This window comes from Conger conger, chromosome 6 (assembly GCF_963514075.1).
Source record: "Conger conger chromosome 6, fConCon1.1, whole genome shotgun sequence".
NCBI classification, from domain to species: Eukaryota; Metazoa; Chordata; class Actinopteri; order Anguilliformes; family Congridae; genus Conger; species Conger conger.
In genome coordinates this window covers 26,197,379-26,218,212 of record NC_083765.1, presented here as the reverse complement: position 1 = coordinate 26,218,212, position 20,834 = coordinate 26,197,379, and the positions used below count along the sequence as shown (strand labels likewise).

Sequence of the window (20,834 nt, the reverse complement as noted above, 5' to 3'; positions counted from 1 at the left end):
TAAATTTGGGTTTCAAAATATGCAGTTTACAGGCCGGCAGTCTGTACCAAAAGATTGTACAGCTATGCAATAATTCAAGCTCATTGGTTGAAAAATGGTTCTAATTGCCACGGCCAATGGCTTTTGAACGTCACCCCATTCACAGAGAAGGGGTGGGATAAACAGTGCTGTGGTTTGAGCGTGTTTGTTGCTGCAACAACTTTGGACCGTTAGAAGTCTGAAATTAGCTATTATAACTATAACTATAATTTATGGTTGCACAAAAGGCAACATGTCTATAGCAGGGCATCACCGGTAATATTTCCAAATTCCAAATATTTCAAAGGCATGAGACTGACAAGGGGTGATTGCCTGAAAATGGCAACTCTAAACATCAATTCCAAGATAGGACGCTACATGAGGAAAGGCACAGAACATAGGCTACCTATAGCCAGAGGTTCCTGCTAATTCAACTCCCAACCAAGGGCTGCAATAGAAAAAATCTTTGGTGCTTATTTATCTCGAGAAAGCTGCCAAAACCACTTGCCAAAATTTGAAGCGTCATTTCTCATTATATGGCGGCACAGATGGTGCAGTTGGCCACCTGACGGCAAGAAGGTCCTGGGTTCAAATCCCGGTCGGCCGGGGCCTCTCTGTGAGGAGTTTGCATGTTCTCCCCATGTTCACGTGGGTTTCCTCTGGGTACTCCGGTTTCCTCCCACAGTCCAAAGACATGCAGGTTAGGCTGATTGGAGAGTCTAAATTGCAATTGTATGAGTGTGTGAGTGAATGGTGTGTGTGCCCTGCGATGGACTGGCAACCTGTCCAGGATGTATTCCTGCCTTTCGCCCAATGTATGCTGGGATAGGCTCCAGCCCTCCTGTGACCTTGTTCAGGATAAGCGGGTTAAGATAATGGGTGGATGGACTTCTCACTGTGGTTTTTCCCATATCATGCCGTTCTGTTTCATTTACTTTTAAAGGTATTAAGTGAGGTTTCTGATTCCAATCAGATCTAAGATGAGCTGTGGTGTTTTTGGCCGTGTGCCTCTCGTCTATGCTGTGATCTTGCAGTGCAGTCATTTTAATTTCCCATCCATGTAGTGCCCATCCATCATGTTATGTTACAGACTGCAAGAAGTTCAAATTTTATCTTGCTGTAGTCTGATCCGTCCCTACCTGCGCTGTAGTGATCTTGATCAATGGTATATTCCGGCTCTAACAATTCCATGGGATCAAGAAAGCCTTTATTCAGCTTAACAAAATTAAGCGGCAACATGTCTGTAGTTATTATACAAGTGACATGCTGTGCAATATGCTCCTTTCTGGTTGAATTGCACTCACATTTAAATTGCATTTAGAAGATCACTATCGTTTTCCTTCATCTAGAAATTTGTCATGATGCTTTTGGTGCGCGTTATATCACGTAGTTGTTGAACCTAACTTTGATGCAACATATTTACACTAAAGGTTTTACAGATTATCCTCTTCAAAATGTTGCCTGCCAATGCACTCTGCTGCATTTTCAAATAGGTGGTGCCGCAATCATGTTAATTTAGCTACTCTGAAATTGTATGACCCCACTGTTGTAGGCAACCGATAACTCCAATCAAAATATCGAAGTCTTAAAAATGTTTTTATAAACGTAAAAAAATAAAATAATAATTACCACTACCACTATATATAAAAAATACAATAAATAAAAACGTTAACTGGTTAAAACGTTAGCCGTTTCAATCAAGTGTCCATCAATGAGTCAGGTGAATATAATTCCTGGGCTCAACTTTTTATTCTGAAGTAACATGCATTCTAAAGTATCCAACAGCAGTGCCTGTTCTGTCTGGTGTTAACCACCATGGGTTCCTCTAAAACAGGAGTGTCAAACTCCAGTCCTGGTGGGTTGCAGTGTCTGCTGGTTTTTGGTGTGTTTCAGCACGAGAGATACATTTTTAATAACTGTTTTTGTGGCTAAGGAGTCCACACACCTTCTTCTCAAGGCCTTAATTGGCTGCTGATTGAAAGGAAACCACAAATACCTGCAGACACTGCAGCCCTCCAGGATTGGAGTTTGACACCCCTGCTCTAAACCTTTGCCCAAGGATGTCAGAATGAAGATGGTTCATTTCCACCAAGAAGGCGAAGGCAACAAAAACTCAACATTTCAAACTACCTATTCCCACTGTCAGAAACTTTTTTAAAAGTGGAAGATACAGGGAACAGTTGAATTCAAGACAAGGTCTGGAAGACCAATAAATTCAGATGGAATGGCCTGAGACCTGGTGTGAAATGCTCAGAAGCATTCCTACCAAATTGCAGGTATTCCTTCATGCCTGGAAAGACAGCCCACTAACCTATAAACATACTCTCTCCATAGCACGTTCCTCTCTACCTTAATAGACGAAAATAGAAACAATCTTGGCACCTGTTTATCAATGTTGCTAGACTAAGAATCATGTTGATCCCTGTGTTTCAATACAATTTAGTTGCAATGACTTTAATTTCTTTGGTGACAAAATTATGTGCTCAAAGTTTCTTCCTGTTAGCTAGGGAGTTTTTCCCTTGCCACTGTTGCCCTAGGTGTACTTTTAGGGGCCAGTTCTCTATGAAAATGGATTCCACCAAATAGCCAAAAGATTACAGAGGCTAATGTTCAAAGCTCAGTCCCGACAGTGAAGTTGAAGAGAGGTTGGGTATTCCAGCAAGACATGATCCAAAGCATACGGATGACGGTTTTAGAATGACCACCACAGTCCCTAGACTTGAATATTATTGAAAATCTGTGGAGAGATTTCAAACATGCCGTACATTTCTGAGCTAGAGGTGTTCTGTCAGGAAGAATGGGGAAAAATTCCAGAAGCAAGAATTGAAAGACTCTAAGCTGGCTACAGGAAGTGTTTGCAACCAGTTGCAGTTGCCCGAGGAGTTGACAGGATTTAAAAAAATAATTATTTTGTTTATGTTCCTATATTTTTTTTAAGATGGGAGAAATCAAGCCATTATACTCAAGAAACCAAATTTGGATCCCACTGTCCTAACCAATTATAGACCTACTTCAAAAACTTCCATTTTTAGAGATCCTTAAGAAATGTGTAGTTCATCGGATTTCTTCTTTCCTACAGGCCAACAAGGGGTATATCACGTTTCAGTCTGGGGTCAGGAAGCACCAAAGGACTGAAACAGTCCTCACCTTAGTAATTTGAGTATTTGTTTCTCTCCCTGGATTGTGGCTGTATGTCCATTCCTGCCCTACTTAACCTCATCTTTCTGACAGATCTGTTTGTTCGGGTCAACAATACGTCCTCTGAGGGGGCCTGTAGCCTAGTGGTTAAGGTACATGACTGGGACCCACAAGCTTGGTGGTTCAATCCCCAGTGTAGCCACAATAAGATCTGCACACTGTCTCCTGCTTAGTCTAATCAACTGTAAGTCACTCTGGATAAGAGCGTCTGTCAAATGCCATTAATGTAATGTAATGTCCTCTGAACACTCCAGGGTTCAGATTCAGAATTGTCTTTCCTGGCCCATATTGATAATATGATCAGAGTGGCCTTCTTCCACCTGAGGAAGATTTCCAATTTAAGGAAGAGGTTGTCCCTCCAGGACGCTGAACAGATGGTGCTTGCATTTGTTTCCTCACGGCTGGATTACTATGATTTTTACTGTCTGGTTAAATCAATTCAGCTCTAAAATGCCTACAACTTGTACATGTGCCAGGGTTCTTACTACAACCAAGAAATTTGAGCATACAAGTCTGGCGCTCAAAACCCGTCGTTGGCTGCCTATTAAATTTACAATTGATTATAAATTCCAGTTAACTTCTAAAGCTTTAAAAGGCTTGGCTCCAGAAAATCTGTGAGTTACTTATTCTTTACACTCCTCCAAGATTATGTTGTTCATGATGCTGGCTATTTAAAAATTCCAAGTATATCTAAAATTACGAAGAGCATTTGGTTATAGAGCTCAGATTTTATGGAATAATCTCCCCGGACACTCTCTACCTTTAAATGTAGGCTCAAAACTTATCTCTTTAGTCAATCCTACAGCTAAACGGTGTATAGTCCTGGAGATGATTAGTAGGTGCAATAGTGCATATTCAAAAATCCACACGTGACTGGTGACACTGAGCATGCATTAACAGTGCCAGTGGGACTTGATAAAACCTTAGTCACTGGGGAGCTTTGTGTGGTGCTGCCATTTTCAGACACAGTTGGCTGGTAAGGCTAGTGGTTTTTGAAATCCACATGTAACCGTTGGCACTGTGCATGCATCAATGGTGCCAGTGGGCTTAGTTACAACTTTACTCACTGGGGAGGTTCATGTGGTACTGGACTTTTGGGCATAGTTGGCAGGTCCGGCTACTAGATCTCTGCATAAGACACTTTACTCAATGGAAATTTCTAAGGGAAAGTACCCCCAAAAAATTTTTTTCCTCTGACATTATATATTCCCTCACATGCAATAATGGCCTTTTTTCCCTCTCGTTGTCTCAATGGGATCAATACTAATTAAAAAATGTATCTTCCGCTTGTACTGCAGACTGCAGATTCGCAGGACATCTTGCCAGTATCAGGGAGCAGGTGACAAATCCCAGAGACTCCAGGTCCTTCTGGCACAGGTAGGGTGCCCGAGTAGGTGTGCATTTTAGTCTAGCAGTTGGGCTGTGGGCTTCAGTCAAGCCCGTTCTGAATGGCGACAGACTGACCAAGAGATGGTTCAACTTTATACAATAGAAATAATTTTAATTTCATTAATGGGCATCATGTTAACAAGATTTTTTAAAAATGTGACTTCCATTTGAATCTCTTCGCACAGGCTAGCATGAGGGTGCACGCCTGTGCACACACGCACGCGCGCACACATACACACACACATGCACGCACGCACACCTAATAAACATAAGAAAAAAGTGAGACATTTCTTGCAGGATTAAAATCTGTATCAACCAAAGAACTCCCTGACCAGTCGCTCAGACAGGAATACACATACAGATGCACAAACGGCCATTCCTCAAAGGGATATTCGTGATGTGTGAAGCCACTTCTACCTAGACAGAGCTGAGATCCTTCGAGAGAAAGAGGGGAAAGAAAGGGAGAAAGAGCAAGACAGAAGGATTAAAAACACCCACTGTGTACCCAAGTGCATGTATGAGGTGGAGCAACTCGCATACACATTTTAACAGTGCAGGTTTCAGTGTATGTGCATGCGTGTACTTTAAATACTATTCAAATATATCAGCATTAGAATCCATAAAACATTGTCATCTTAATGTTGCCTCATCTTGCCGGTGCAGGTACCATAAAGGAGACATGGGAAAGGATGTCGGGTAAGTGTGCGTGATCAGTCAGACTCACTGAAGTTTCTCCTGAAGCAGCTCCAGGCGCTGTCGGTCTACATAGCGAGAGAAGAGCGAGAGGAGGTTTGGAGGGGTGAAGAGTGGAGGAGAAAGAGAGGAGGGAGGGACGTTCAACAGCTCCCTGGTCACAGAGAACACCAGCTCTGTCCTGAAAGAGAGACAGTGAGAAGGTGGAAGGAGAGAGAAAGGCATCGGACTGTAGATTCCATTATAACACACATAGTCATTCCATTCTATGCTATACAAGCAATGATGTAGAACATTTCTCAAGTTGCTGGTGGGCTATTGCATTGACTTACCATCGGTTGTCATCCATTAACTGACAGTTTGGATCAGAGCTCTGCATCCTCTCGCCCTCGCTTAGAATCAGGTACAGCAGTGTCACACCAAACTGAGGGGGAGGGGGGAGAGATATTGTAACCCTCTGCCAGAGGCATTTAGGAATTTGTGGCCATCAATGTTTTGCTCAACATTAGACAGCTTTTGCCCAGGCTTTAATAACAGGGCAGCTGGGTTGTGCTTATGACTTGGGGGTCGTGGTGAAAAATAATATACTACTTATGTAGCACGTTTCACGCCGTAAAATGGAAGGAAATCTTCTTTACAGAAATAAAACAAAAATCACATAAAACAGATTCATAAAAGTTTTTAAAAAGTGGTATACCTGAAATCAAATAAAAATGATAAAAGTACAATCAAAAAAGTAAGATATACATTTAAAAACTAGGAAGGAGCTTTGTTTTCATTTCTGTACATAAGCATTTATGTCCAGGTCTACAATGTAGCAATAAAGGGTCAAATTTGTTTTGCTGAATGTTGAATGTTTAATGTTTAATTATTATTTAATGATTGTGTGTTCATGCTAAGGTTCTTGTGTAAAACAATTTCTATTTGGAGCAATAAAGTTTTCATGAATTAATTCAAAATGTGGTTGAGTTATGTCGTGTTTTTTTTAAAATTATGTTTGTCTACTATCTGTCATTTCTAAAATGTGTGTCAAGGCGGATGACTCGTCTACTGCAAACCAAATCTACCCTACAGGTACAAATACAGCAACCTGAAGCTCCCATGGGTAATGCAGCTCTACAGTGTACGTGGGCTTACCTTATTTTGCAGCACACGGGGGAGCTGGCCCTCACTGCCCTGGAGCTCCTGCAGCAGGTCTGTGAGGGCAGAGCTGGAGAGAGACTGGATGACCACAGCAACTGGCTCCACCAGCCAGCACAGCACCTGGGCAGGACAGAGAGAGACACACATTGCAGGCCAGAGAAACTGCTGCTGCTGCAGCCTGCCCCAGCTCTATAGGTCTTTACTAGAGGTCAACCTAATTTTTAACTAATGCTCGTACCACAGAACTGTACTGTGGCTACCACCATTAAGTCGCCAATGATGGAAGACTGATGACACGCAGCAAGCAAAATTAAGTCAAATAGACGGACATACACTCACGAGCACTTTATTAGGAAAATGTTTACTTTATTACTGGTCAGGCACTATAGTAACAACTCAATTATTTTATACACAAGTTGGCCAATTATACTTTTTGTTATATAGTTAAGATACAAGTAATTTTATGAGACTGATTACTTTTTGCAGCTATACTGCTACATCACATTGGCGCCATACGTGAGGATTATAAAGACAGAAACGTCAGCAATTTTTGAGTCATTGGTTGTCATTACATTTTTGCATTTCATCAGGTGCAAAAAATAATCAGTATATGGGCTGCCCGGCTCTCGAAATATGGGTATTGGAATCGGCCATTCAAAAACCCATGTAGGTCCACCACTAGTCTTTGCATGCCTCCCCAACACTCGTCCCATCTCCTCAGGCTGCAACGGGACACACCTGGTCTTGCTTGTCCTTCTTAGCTAGCGCCGGCATGTTCCGGGCGATTGCCATGACAACAGCGGCGGCCTGCGGTGGGGGCAGGAAGGGAAGAAGCCGGGAGACAAGCCGCTTCCCTTTCCTCACAGACATGATCATCAGACACTGCTCGTCACTCACCCTAGCGGAGGAGAAAGGAAATACAAATGTTTCATGTTCTGGCACACAATTTACCATCTAAGCTCTGCGATATGCATTTTAAGAATCCAATGAAGAATCTGAAACTTATGAAAAAAGTGGAAAGAAGCAAATGGGTGAAAAGGCACTCGAGGCGCAAAAGAATGCTTTAAAGTCTATTCAAGCATAGTAAAAGCACATTGGATATGGGAATCGAATGTCATGATGAGAACCTGCTCATCTAAGGTCCAAGAACAACCTCAACCAGCGGATCTAGACTAAACACTCACTCCCTCATCTGTCCACCGTCTTCTCCTACATTCTACCTCAATGCTGTGTACAAACGAAAGGTCTCACCGGTCGTCCCATTCCCTCTCTCTCAGCGTGTTGTATAGCTGCAGGGTATGGGTCTTGTGCTGCTCCAGCAGAGCTTCTCTCTGTTCCTCTGGAGTCTGGATGAACTTCTTCTCAAAGTCCTGCACCTCCAACAGCAGGCTGTACATCTAAACGTAGGGGGGGGTGGGGGGTAGTGGATTTACTGGGTGGCATGACCATGGATTACACTCCACTGAAGTGGTCTTCCGGACTGAATGCTCGCTTACCTTTTCCACTGTGTACAGGATCTGCCTACGCTTGTTCCAGACCTGCTTCTCCCTCTTCTCCTGGGGACAAGACAGGGATCGGTTAAAGTGAAAAGAATTTATCCAGTGATAAGTGAGTCATCAAGAAGACATGAGCATGTGAGAACGGTGAATGGTCAGAGAAAGAATGGGGCGACATGGCTCAGGCAGTAAGAGCAGTCGTCTGGCAGTCGGAGGGTTGCCGGTTTCATCCCCCGCCCGGGCTGTGTCGAAGTGTGCCTGAGCAAGACACCTAATCCCCAAATGCTCCTGACGAGCTGGTCGGCGCCTTGCATGGCAGCCAATCGCCGTCGGTGTGTGAGTGAGAGTGTGTGTATGAATGGGTGAATGAGAAGCATCAGTTGTACAGCGCTTTGGATAATGGCGCTATATATATAAAAAGAAAAAAGAAAAGAATGACAGAATCAGGAGCGATCGGAGCACTAAGAGAGTGTGGGTGAGTGAAAGGGGAAAAGGAAGGAGAGATGATTCCTGTGCGTGAGTGCAAACACACATACACAGACGGTAAGCAGGGAAAAAAGGGTCACCTCATCGTCAGTACGACTGGTCACTACGGCATCAATCATTTTCCTGGGGTTGTTCACACTAGACACGGTCAGCTTCCCCAGGGAGCCAGCAAATTGCACTGTGGGATGCAGAGAACACTGCGCTGTGACAAGTCCATTAAAAGCTCTCAACACACACTGACTGTCTGTCACACCCACACCTACACACACTCACTGTCTCTCACCCACACCTACACACACTCACTGTCTGTCTCACCCACACCTACACACACTCACTGTCTGTCTGTCTCACCCACACCTACACACACTCACCGTCTCACCCACACCTACACACACTCACTGTCTCTCACCCACACCTACACACACTCACCGTCTCACCCACACCTACACACACTCACTGTCTCTCACCCACACCTACACACACTCACTGTCTGTCTCACCCACACCTACACACACTCACTGTCTCTCACCCACACCTACACACACTCACTGTCTGTCTGTCTCACCCACACCTACACACACTCACTGTCTCACCCACACCTACACAAACTCACTGTCTGTCTCACCCACACCTACACACACTCACTGTCTGTCTCACCCACACCTACACACACTCACTGTCTGTCTCACCCACACCTACACACACTCACTGTCTGTCTCACCCACACCTACACACACTCACTGTCTCTCACCCACACCTACACAAACTCACTGTCTGTCTCACCCACACCTACACACACTCACTGTCCGTCTCACCCACACCTACACACACTCACTGTCTCACCCACACCTACACACACTCACTGTCTGTCTGTCTCACCCACACCTACACACACTCACTGTCTGTCTCACCCACACCTACACACACTCACTGTCTCTCACCCACACCTACACACACTCACTGTCTGTCTCACCCACACCTATACACACTCACTGTCTCTCACCCACACCTACACAAACTCACTGTCTGTCTCACCCACACCTACACACACTCACTGTCTCTCACCCACACCTACACACACTCACTGTCTCTCACCCACACCTACACAAACTCACTGCCTGTCTCACCCACACCTACACACACTCACTGTCTCTCACCCACACCTACACACACTCACTGTCTGTCTCACCCACACCTACACACACTCACTGTCTGTCTCACCCACACCTACACACACTCACTGTCTGTCTCACTCAGGTTTTCTTTGTGACGTACTGTTAGTTTGGATAAGTGCAATATAAATAAAGTGTATTATTATTACTTATCACATGGTACAGCTGGTATTTCTGGTTTACCAGTAGGATATCTTCAGATGTGATGGGCAGGTCAGCAGAGGGGGTTACCTGGCTTGTAAGCGTGCTCCAGTTTTGCCACCTGGGGAGTGATGAGTTTGGTAGTGTGCTCCTTCCTGCTGCTGTCCCTATCCCGCTCTTGCCTCTTCTCCATCTTCTCGTAGTAATTCTGTGCAACAACATAATAATTAAAAACCCTTCAACTGCTGCCCACTTACGGGTCTGCCTCACACAACAGCTGCAGCCGCCCATAATGCAGAGCTGCGGACGCATGCGTAACACACACACTGAAATGCACGCATCACCACAAAGGAGCAAGTCTGTGCTCCCTGCCTGCAGCCTTTAACCAATCAGCAGCGGCAGCATAAGCTGTGCCCAATGGGATGGCTGACAGCTGAGCAATTAGCCCCATGCCAACCTGGTAATAGTAGTCATCCAGGTAAGGGTCAGTGCTCTGTAGCTGCATCATCTGAATGCGGGCCACCCAGTCTTTCTCCCGCTGTGTCATCAGGTTACTGTAAGGGTCCCTGATCCGCCTGTCCCCGACTCTGCCCCCTCTGTCACTGTTGGGGGGATGACAGAAACAGAGACCGAAAGTGGGTGAGGGTGAGCGAGGTAGTCCTGGCTATGATCTAATCACCACAGACTTTATTTATGCTATTATTTATAACACTAAATATGCTATTATAATAAGCACAATTTAGCACTGAATTAGGATAATGTGATTTGCTCACTTTAAACCACAATGAAAGACTACAAATAAGGTAACTTAATACAAAGTATCCATCTATCACAGAAGAAGAGAAAAAAGAGGACTGGGGGAGGGGGGGCCAGGAAAAGGAGATGGGACAGGAGGGGGGGACAAAGGGAGGAGTGCGCGCGCACACAAACACTCACCCTCTGCTCTGTAGCCTCTGCGTCAGCATTCTCCGATGCTGAGGGTGGAGGTGGGTGGTGTTGTGGCGAACTGCATTGTGGTTCGGGGGGATATGGGGTCCAACCCTTGGAGGGGGCTGCCCGAAAAATGGTCTGAACCCCCCGCCACCCCCAGGTAAGAGAGGAGGAGCAGGACCACCCCTGGGGAAGGCCCCCACCTGCGGGAAAGGAAGAGTGAGGGAGGAAGATATGTGGCTGTACTGTTAGAGACTCCATTATACATTACTACTTGTACAATCAGGAGTAAAAGAAAAATAATTTTGCATTACGAATTACTCCATTATATTACTGAACGTTAAGCACGTGAGTGATATACTGGTAGGAAGTGGACTGACGGGTATGAGAGAGGGCACTGCAGTGAGGTGCCTCTTACCTGAGAGCTGAGCAGCTGGGCACGCTGGATCTGGGACAGGACGGGGCCCACTCCAGCTGAAAATGGGTGTCTGCACAGTGGAGAGTTCTGGAACAGGCAGACATGGACACTCATAACAAATCACAACCTACCAACAGAAAATCCAATGAACTCATGGTGAGGAAACTGAAATCACATTTTGGTGCATAAGGCCAGTGTCATTTAAAAAAAAAAAATTATGATCAACACATCCTATGAAAGGACTGAAACCTGAATTAATTTATCGTGTCGTTGCACTTTTTGGTCAGCAGCATAATTCATCTTTATAATTAGGGATGCTAATGAATAATTGTTGATAAATGATTTGCAGTTAGAAATTTTATTGATTAAATTAAATGATCAAATTTGGGGTATATCAACCCTGTTGTTTTGGTGAAATTCAGTTATAATTTAATTTATACAGAAGGTGGCTCATGCCCTGTGTAGCATACAAAACAGCATTAAATTTACACAGAACAAGAGCAATCGACTAATTTGTGATTCCACCAACATCCATTCACTAAACTCTATGATAACAGTGTGGCTGATGGCGAATCACACTTCTATGGGAAGAACACTTAGGTACAACTACTTAGAGCTACAAGTCCCAAAGCATGGCAGGCTTCAGCACCCAGAAGAAACGTAGGCAGCTAGCTAGCTGGCAATGAAATATGAGCCTGCATGCATCCTTGTGCAGGTGTCTATGTGAAGGAAAAACAGTAAAAACAAGAGAAATAATAAACGAAATTAAGATAGGATAAGAAAGTAGCATTATAAACTGAGCTGCCAGAAAGTTAGACTGCCTAACATTTGGTCAAACTAGCTCTAGGCAACAATCATAGGTAACATTAGCAAGCACTTCTTGGGTTTTTATTTATTTATTTATTTTTAAACCTTGCAGCTAGTCCAGCTACTGTTATTTCAACCAGCCATTCAGTAACATTAACTTTTACGCTGTCCTTAATGGGAGATATTCATTATCAGCATTTTGTCAATATTTTCTATACTTCCACAGTTTTACACATTTTCTTTTTTTTTTTTATCCGAATTTTTTCCCTTTTTCACCCAATTTGGTAGCCAATTGGACCCCGTCTGATTCAATTAGAGCTAGTATTAGATACACCGCCCACACCCCGTCCCTCGGCGGCCAACGGGAGAGCAACACGCCTTCTTCAAGCCGTCTCGCCTACCAAGTTGTAACCTTGATTCCGAGGCGCCCGAGGTGCTGTTTTTGTGCGGCGATCTACTAACCCTGCCAAGTCCCTCCCTCTGGAGCAGCGAGCCAATTATTGCTGCTCCACGTGAGCCGGCCAAACTTGGCTTTTGGCAGGACCGAGAATCGAACCCCGGTCCCCGGTGTGCAACTGCAGCGAACTGCAACCGCGAGTCTGCAGTTTTACGCATTTTCTACTTCAATACATTATAGTTATAAGATGGCGACATTGGCTCAGATGGCAAGAGCAGTTGTCTGGCAGTCGGAGGGTTGCCGGTTCAATCTCGCACTGGGTGTGTTGAAGTGTCCCTGAGCAAGACACCTAAGCCTTGCATAGCAGCCAATCGCCATTGGTGTGTGTATGAATAGGTGAAATAAAAAAAAAACATCAATTGTACAGCACTTTGGATAAAGGTGCAATATTATTGCTTACCATTTACCATATATGCTTGCATCCAGCCAAACTACTTCACAGAGATACTGGATTATACTTCCAAATACACTGCAGCAATGTTCATTAATTCCAGCAGATGCTGCCAGCAGACTGACACTATTTTGTAATACCTAGCATTAGTCGCTGAGGATGGCAGGTCTCCTGGACATTTTGCCAAGATGTTTTGTTTACTAACTTTTGTTTTTTGAGATGGTTTATTAATATGACCAAAAACCGATCAAGGAAATTTCTTAAAATTTGCACCCTAATTACAATCTTTGTATTCTTACCGAAAAAACGGAGTGAATTGCTTTTTTGATATGTGGAAAGTAGTGACTGTACGCAAATCCAAACCTTAGAATTACAAGCTTCCAGCTGATATTTTTGACAAATTAGTTGGCATCCTAAATATCTTGTTTATAGGGCAATTTGATCTATGAAGAACTGCCTTTCTGAGCTGCATTTAGTGATTTTAGCACAAATGGGGTCCAATGGGGTTGGAAAATATTAGACGGCATTGAGAGTTGGACAGTGCAAGCTTTGGCAATAATGTTGACAATAATAAGAATAAAAAATGAGGGAATAATTTGAGGAAGAATGGACAGAAAGGGAGGAGACACTCACAGCGATGTTGAGCAAGGTGTTGGGGGACAGGCGTTCAGGAAAGGGAGGGGGGTATCGGTGCTGGACTGGGGCTCTTACATGTACAGCAGTGGGGCAATGGAGCTGAAACAGACAAGAGAGGCAGGGGTGCACTTACCACTAAAACAGAGATAGGGTCAATAAGCACAACAGCAATATAACTATACAGCAGGAACAGCCCTATAGGGGTGTACAGAGAGGCCACTACTTGTATTTGTATATGTATTTGACACAGAATTATTTGTATTCATATTTGTATTGGGATAAAACGGAAGTGGGCTTTGCGTCACAGGGAGGAAAAAAGAAAAAAAAACTTGGCTGACAATCCAGGCTCTTCTGTTTTTTTGTCATTGGCACACCGATTGTTGGGATATTAAAGCATCGCTCCACCATCACCTTTTAGCCTATAATAATGAAGTATCACGACAGACTAACATGTTATGCAAATGTACAGGTAGATGGCTAACAATTGAGCTAAATATTTTATGGCACCCAGGCAAATGAGCTCAAAATATCCTAGGAGGCAACACAACCCCCGAAATCTTGTTAACGTTAGATACAATGAAAAAGAATTACTATTCAAGTGGAAAAACAACTGGGGTAATAATACAATATGTTGGTTAAACTCCTCCGGTCAAACAAGCTCCGCTAAAAGAACCATAGTTCCATTTCAGATAATAAAGTCAGTTTAGAAAAAATGCTAACAATCATTTAACTTTCTCAATGGCAGAAAAGTATTCTTTGTGCCACTGCTAAATGTCACTCCACTTGTTGTGATGGAGTGACATTTAGCAAAGCACAGAGAATGTCATCAGCTGGTTAAAAATTCCGTCTTACATTTTCTTCCTCTTCTCTTATCAATCCACGCTTTAAAATTTAACGGGAATCTAACTTAACTTGAAAAAATTATTTGGACTACCTATCAATATTGGATTACCCATCAAGCAACTGTACAAGATATTCATAGCATAAGGAAATTTAAAGCGATGACTGCTGGGAAGGTAAATAAAATTAATTCAGCAATGGAAAACGCTGTAGTATGCTGAACCAATGAAAATTGGTTTGCAGCAATGTTACTCAGACGACACAAAATGTATCCAAAACACCAGCATGATCTTTTCAGTATCAGAACAGGCGGGCACACCCAGCTGGAAAAGGCACTTTAAATTCCCGCTGCAATTCAAAGACATGCATGTTAGGCTACTTTTGGGGCATTAACAGGGTGTTGCTGAAAAAGAGCACGTGTGCCCAGTCAACCTACCCTGTATAAATAAAGGATAATAATAATAATAATGATAATAATAATAATACTACTAATAAATTTGAATTTAATTATAAGTAAACTTTACTTGTCAAAATGCAACTATTCAGCAGTGTAACGTGTCCATCAAGCAATAACTCTACCACAAAACTGGCTCATGAGCACAATTGAACGCCGCCCCCTCTTATCTGACGTCAATTAAGGAAAGCCAGAGACCCAGTTTTTTCCCCACTCATTATCACAGCTATATGGATAAGCTTCCAAATACAAATAATATTGAAGAAATTTGGATGGAAGAACTATTTGGCAACATCCCTAATCCATTACTCTTATTACATAGGATACAATAAACTCAAAGCCAATATGAACTGAAGTACAGAAGGCAAATGTGTTTATACCACATCTACAGTAAGGAAACAGAGGGTGTGTGTGTTTGTGTGCGAGAGAGTAGACACCAGTTTAGGGATATGTCAAGTCACTGCTGAACAGCTTAGCCTCACTTAACATGAACTGATCGCTTCATCAGTAAGTAAGCTCAATCCATCCATCAGTTCTTTTCACACTATTAAGGATGAGTTGGCATTTCTCCCCAAACAGGGAAGCAGGGCACTGACCTGTTGATTGAGCACATGGCTCATTGGCTGTTTGGGAGGAGTTCCAATGGGCACTGCCCTCACAGGAGGGCTGCCTATCACAGGCGAAGAAGCGCGAGGGGGCGGGACTCTCTCTGACAGGTCCCGGTTTTCGTCGCTTCTGATTGGTGGAGGACGCTTAGGCAGCCCCACCTCCTTGATAATGGACATGAGAGGGCTGTCCTGGAAGTGAAAGACATGACCAGAGCATGCTCAACGGGAAAAATGTTTTCATTCCCAACCCTGATCCAGGACAGTCCAGCATTATACTAGTTTCTATCCCAACATTAATTACAATTCCTAAAGTATAATTCATGATTTTTTATTAACACACACTTTTGCTTTTGAAATCGTTTACATTTAGTGTTCTGATTACTTGATTACCACTGGAATCGGTGAAGTCCGAACAATTAAGTGGTTAACATAGCTTTTATAAACTTAATTATTCAAGGCATTGGTTGAAATTAATACTTGGAGTTCAAAGGAATTTCATCCTTTAATGCGGTGTCGTGACAACAGAAAGAGCAGCCATTTCACCGCCAACTGAATTAGACTCTATTAGATTAGAAAGAGCTACACAGTTACCTCCATGTGAGCACCGAGTCCAGGAGCAACACTGACCGGCCCGAAGCCCATGTTGTTCTCCCAAATACTGTGAGAGTTCATCTGAGAGGAAAAACACAAGCAGATAGACAGGATTTCATTTATGGAAATGTATGGAATAGGTTTTTCCCAACTGTCAAAAAAATGTACACAAAATGTACCAGAGATTGACTGGGGAATAACACCACATTCCCACCGAAGTTCAGGAGTTAGGCTGGTTCTTTATATGCCTTTTCTCTAGCTCCAGAAATTATTCATTTTCACATGCACAAACACCGGTATCCTTGTCCAGGGGATTAAGGTAATTCCACTTTTCTAATCCAGGTCCTATTCCCGATTCAAATGATCTCGGCCATTCTGATATATGACACCTAGTTAGCTCATGCTATAATTAAGCATCACCATCTTACGGATGACTGATCCACACACACTGATCCACACTCAAAAAAATGCATGCACATACGAGGGCTGAACAATGAATCTATTTCACACAGAAACCGCGATTTAAAATAACGCAATTCGTAAAATCGCAAAGGCTGACATTTTTTATGAAATTAATTTCTGTTTAGCATAATTGAGGAGTAACACAATCAACAAAAATAATGGAAAAAAGAACAGGTGATGTTGATTTAGAATGGCAACTCTGGAACATGACTGAATAGCGCAAACTGCACAGAGGATAAAATATCTGGACATTTATATGATGCTGCATGATGTGGAAGTTCATGCACTGTTTGACATGTCAGTGCAAGCTGGATACTTGGCAGCAAAGGCGGCATAGTGGGTCTCAAAGGTGCAACTTCTAAATGTGTAAATCAGCATTCATGCCAACTTTACAAAAAATCCATCATAACCATCTCCATTATCAGCGCCATTATTATCACTTTGATCATTGTCGGCTCATGTTTAAAGGACGGCTACTTGTGTCCGTTTTGACAAGAGTGAAGTTGTGATATGGACATGGGAAATGTGCAATATATTCCATATCCATTTACAAGTGAGAACACGCTCAAACACCACTGAAATGACATACGTTCATAAAGAGACAACTTTTACTTTCACATAGCTAAAATGTTTACAAGTGACATACAGTGGGCTCTAGAATTATAGGCACCCTTAATAAAAATGGAGAAAAAAGCCGGCATATAATAAACAACACTGATGACGATGTATATATTCTACTCAAACAGATGGGAAAACTACACTCCATTACATTAACAGCATTTAGCAGATGCTTTTAACAAGAGCAATGTACAATGAAGTGCAAATAAAACCAATACTTTTATTTCAATACATTTACTCTCAAAGTTTTGGATTTAGTAATCTCATCTTTTAAATAAATTGTAAATAAAAGCAAACAAAGTGAAATTAGCAATACAATTTTATTTTTATTTAGTTAATCTCAGTCAAAAGGAACTATATTGTGGCCCATCACTTCCTGCTTTAACACGAAATGGCACCTCCATTTCTTTGGAAGGGTGGCACAAAGACATGACTGGACGAAAGTGCTATGGTCAGATGAGACCAAATTGAACGTTTTGGCTTTATACACCATCGAAATGTTTGGCGGCAAATGGAATGCATACCAGAAGAAGCACCTCATACCAAGTCAAATATGGCGCTGGGTCATTGATGTTTTGGAAATGTTTTGCTGCCAGTGGTCCAAGGACACCATTTAAGATCAATGGCACAATGAATAAAAAATAAAAAAAGTACTAGGAAACTGTCCAGCCCTAGCACATACACATACACATACACGTGCACATGCTTGCACACGCACAGACACAGACACAGACACAGACACAGACACAGACACAGACACAGACACAGACACAGACACAGACACAGACAGAGGATTGAATTTGTTACAAGTTGTCAATTTAACAGATCATAGTCTTTGTCGGCCTTTTGGCCTTTGTTCAGACAATTTAAAAAATGTTAGCCTTCGGACAAGTAGCTCAAAACGTGAATGTCAAGCCCTGAGAATAGGGCATAATGACTGCTGGAAAATGGAATACTGAGCAAACCTGGATTCAGCGCTAAATAATTAAAGGGGTAAGTAGTGATCCAGGCAGGATCAGGCTCTTCATTGAGAAATGGTGCAATTAGTCCAAAATATGATCTCACTGTACCACCATCTCTCACTGACACAAGCACTGGACTGGAAAACGGTCACATTTGAAAGTGAAATGCTAAGGCACCTGGACTGGTAAATGGTAAATGGTTGGCATTTATATAGCGCCTTTAACCAAAGCGCTGTACAATTGATGCTTCTCATTCACCCATTCATACACACAGTCACACACTGACGGCAATTGGCTGCCATGCAAGGCACCGACCAGCTCGTCAGGAGCATTTGGGGGTTAGATGTCTTGCTCAGGGACACTTCGACACAGCCCGGACTGGGGATCGAACTGGCAACCCTCCGACTGCCAGACGACTGCCAGCTCTTACTGCCTAAGCCATGTCGCCCCCACTGTGGTCCGTTTACCACGCATTATGGTGCAGTGAGCCCAGTGGTGGTGAACAGGTGGCCTGTGCCTTCAGTGACTCACCTGAAGGGGCGCCGTCCCCCGGCGTAGCAAATGCTGGTGCTGCTGGTAACCAAGTAGCGGATGCGAAGCACCAGGAAGGGTGGAGGGCGGGGCTTGCTGGTGTGAGGGCGGGGGCAGGCGGACTCGGTCAGGTTCGGCCGCACCCACCCCTGCAATGGCAGGGTCTGTCCCCAGAATCAGCCTGGTGAGGGATTCGGCCAAGTCCCCACCCCCCCTCTCTTCCAGCCCTGGAGGCGGCAGGGAAGAGGGGATGCATCTGGCAGGAGCAGGGAGGGATGCAGTAGACACATCCCCGCTGCCTCCCACCCCATCCCGTACTCGCTCGTCCAACTCAGCCAGACGTGCATGTTCTTCCTGCCAGTCATCGTCTGAGAGAGACAGCGAGAGAGACGCTTATTTAATATATTTTTAGGTATTTCCATTTGGATCCATAATTTCTGACCAGGCAGAGTTTGAATGAGAAAGATGTAGCAGAAACATTAGCCTTATGTTTTATTATTTGAAGACACTAACATTTTTCACATGCTTTTCAGAAGAGGGATGTTGCGGATAGGATCCCAAACAAGAGCCTGCTGATAGAGTGGCCCTTACCTATTGCACCGGCCCCAAAAGTATCATCATTGAACTGGTCGATCTCATCTTCCTCTTCCACCAGCCCCTCTTCCTCCTCAAGCGTACAGTCATCATCCAGGGACTAGCAGACCAAATGAAAAAAGGTATAAAAACAGTCATTTGGTAAATTGAACAGCATTTACGGACAGGTCAGATCACCGGCTAAACAGCTAGTTTCCACCTTACTTACGTTTCACTGAGTATTTTTAAGATTCAATTTAATCTGGGTATGCGTCAGCGTTGTCAAGGAGTAAAGCTATAGTCAATGGTTCTTACCCTAAACAAAACTAGCCGTCGTTCGACATTTCCTCATACTACAGCATGCAACTATAAATTGGAAAAAAGGGGGTTCGCACAGACCATATATCCTTCGTGGCGGGGTTCCATCAAAGTTCGCAGATCAGACGAGTAACGTTACGCGCATTTGGAATAGACTGGCTATCACAGTTAACTTGCAGTTAACGGAGGTATTAAAAAAAAAAAAAAAATTAAAAAAAAAAAAAAGGCTACGCTTGTTAGCAAACGACTAACGTCCCCTAGCGACATGTGAAAATATGTCAGCGCAAGTAAGCTAGTTAACTGGTAATGCCAGAGTGTCGCTAAACCCGAGCATTTACCAGTCTAGCTAGCTAGATGGAGGCATGCGTTGGCGCAACGTTTTGTATGTTACGGTCCAATAAAATAATGCTAAAGGCCAATTATCACAGGCTTTGGCCTTTCACTTATTTTGTTCTGAAGATTACCATTACATCTAACGTCTCTTATATAACTAAATAGGAAAGTGCTACATCATATTTCACGTTACACAAACCGCACTTTTCCTTTGGTTAGTAAAGATGGCCAGCTAATTTAACCAGCTAACGTACCAAACTAGACGAGCGCATTTCGTTTCAGAATTCTTTATTATTGGTTTCTATACTCTGATTATCGTTAGTATCAAACTACGTAGAAAACAGATATACGTCGCAACTAACCATAATCGCTCAATCGTGAAAAAGAAGCCAAATACAGTTACTTGGTCGTGCATTTGAAACATAGATGGCCCGGCCTGACTTCTCTGGCGAAGGGGAGACTGACACGGAAACGCCGGTGCTTTAGGCCGCAAGTGAGAATTTATTAGAGTGATGCCTGTAAACAATATCTCGTTCCGCTCCCGACATGGATATATAAGCCCGTTTAAAGATGGTAGCTACATAGGGTAACGCTTTCTTAAATACGTTTACAAACAGGGTTAGTTACGACAAACTTGCATTACCTGAAAACGGAACATGTATGTCGAATCCGGGATAGGTAAAAGCTTCGCTAGGTTTTTCCCCAGTGTCACAGCAGCGAGTGCTGTGAACGCGCCACTTTGTGGACGCGCGCCTAAGTTGAGGGCGAGGTTTTGCGAGCGCTATAAGTTACCAAGTTTCCAGTATGGCACCATTATTTGCCGATACAACCTAAAAAAAATCGTCTCTTTCATCAATAACCATGGAAAAAAACAATCAAATCTCCCCTTGGCGAAGACAAACACATTTCATTATAAATATTATCATTATTGTTCACATAGGACGAATGCTATCATTTCATTGTGACATGCTAGTAGTAGTAGTAGTAGTAGTAGTAGGGTGTCCGCACGAGATAATGATCTTTTCAGAAGTTTGTCATGAGTTCTAAAAGGCATGTCATGGCATAATTTTTTATGAAGGAAAAGCTAATCAAATCTTGACTTCCTACCTTCACAAGGCAAGCATATAATCAACATTGTTCTGATTATTATGGGGTACGTGATATCCTTT

At 43.2% G+C, this 20,834-nt stretch overlaps 1 protein-coding gene across 1 annotated transcript; it reads right to left on the bottom strand.

Annotated features, from left to right (window-relative positions):
- Nucleotides 1-4,690: 4,690 nt before the first annotated feature.
- On the bottom strand, nucleotides 4,691-20,438 carry patl1 (PAT1 homolog 1, processing body mRNA decay factor). The gene is made up of 18 exons (XM_061245497.1): nucleotides 20,309-20,438; nucleotides 19,033-19,135; nucleotides 18,442-18,809; nucleotides 15,869-15,949; nucleotides 15,266-15,466; nucleotides 13,373-13,474; nucleotides 11,085-11,171; nucleotides 10,673-10,869; nucleotides 10,194-10,338; nucleotides 9,827-9,944; nucleotides 8,504-8,601; nucleotides 7,938-7,997; nucleotides 7,693-7,838; nucleotides 7,180-7,339; nucleotides 6,436-6,561; nucleotides 5,631-5,722; nucleotides 5,330-5,479; nucleotides 4,691-5,040 (listed from the first exon to the last, which is right to left on the bottom strand). The coding sequence occupies exons 1-18, from the start codon at nucleotides 20,321-20,323 to the stop codon at nucleotides 5,019-5,021; spliced, it is 2,271 nt and encodes a 756-aa protein (XP_061101481.1). The 5' UTR covers nucleotides 20,324-20,438; the 3' UTR covers nucleotides 4,691-5,018.
- Nucleotides 20,439-20,834: the final 396 nt, after the last annotated feature.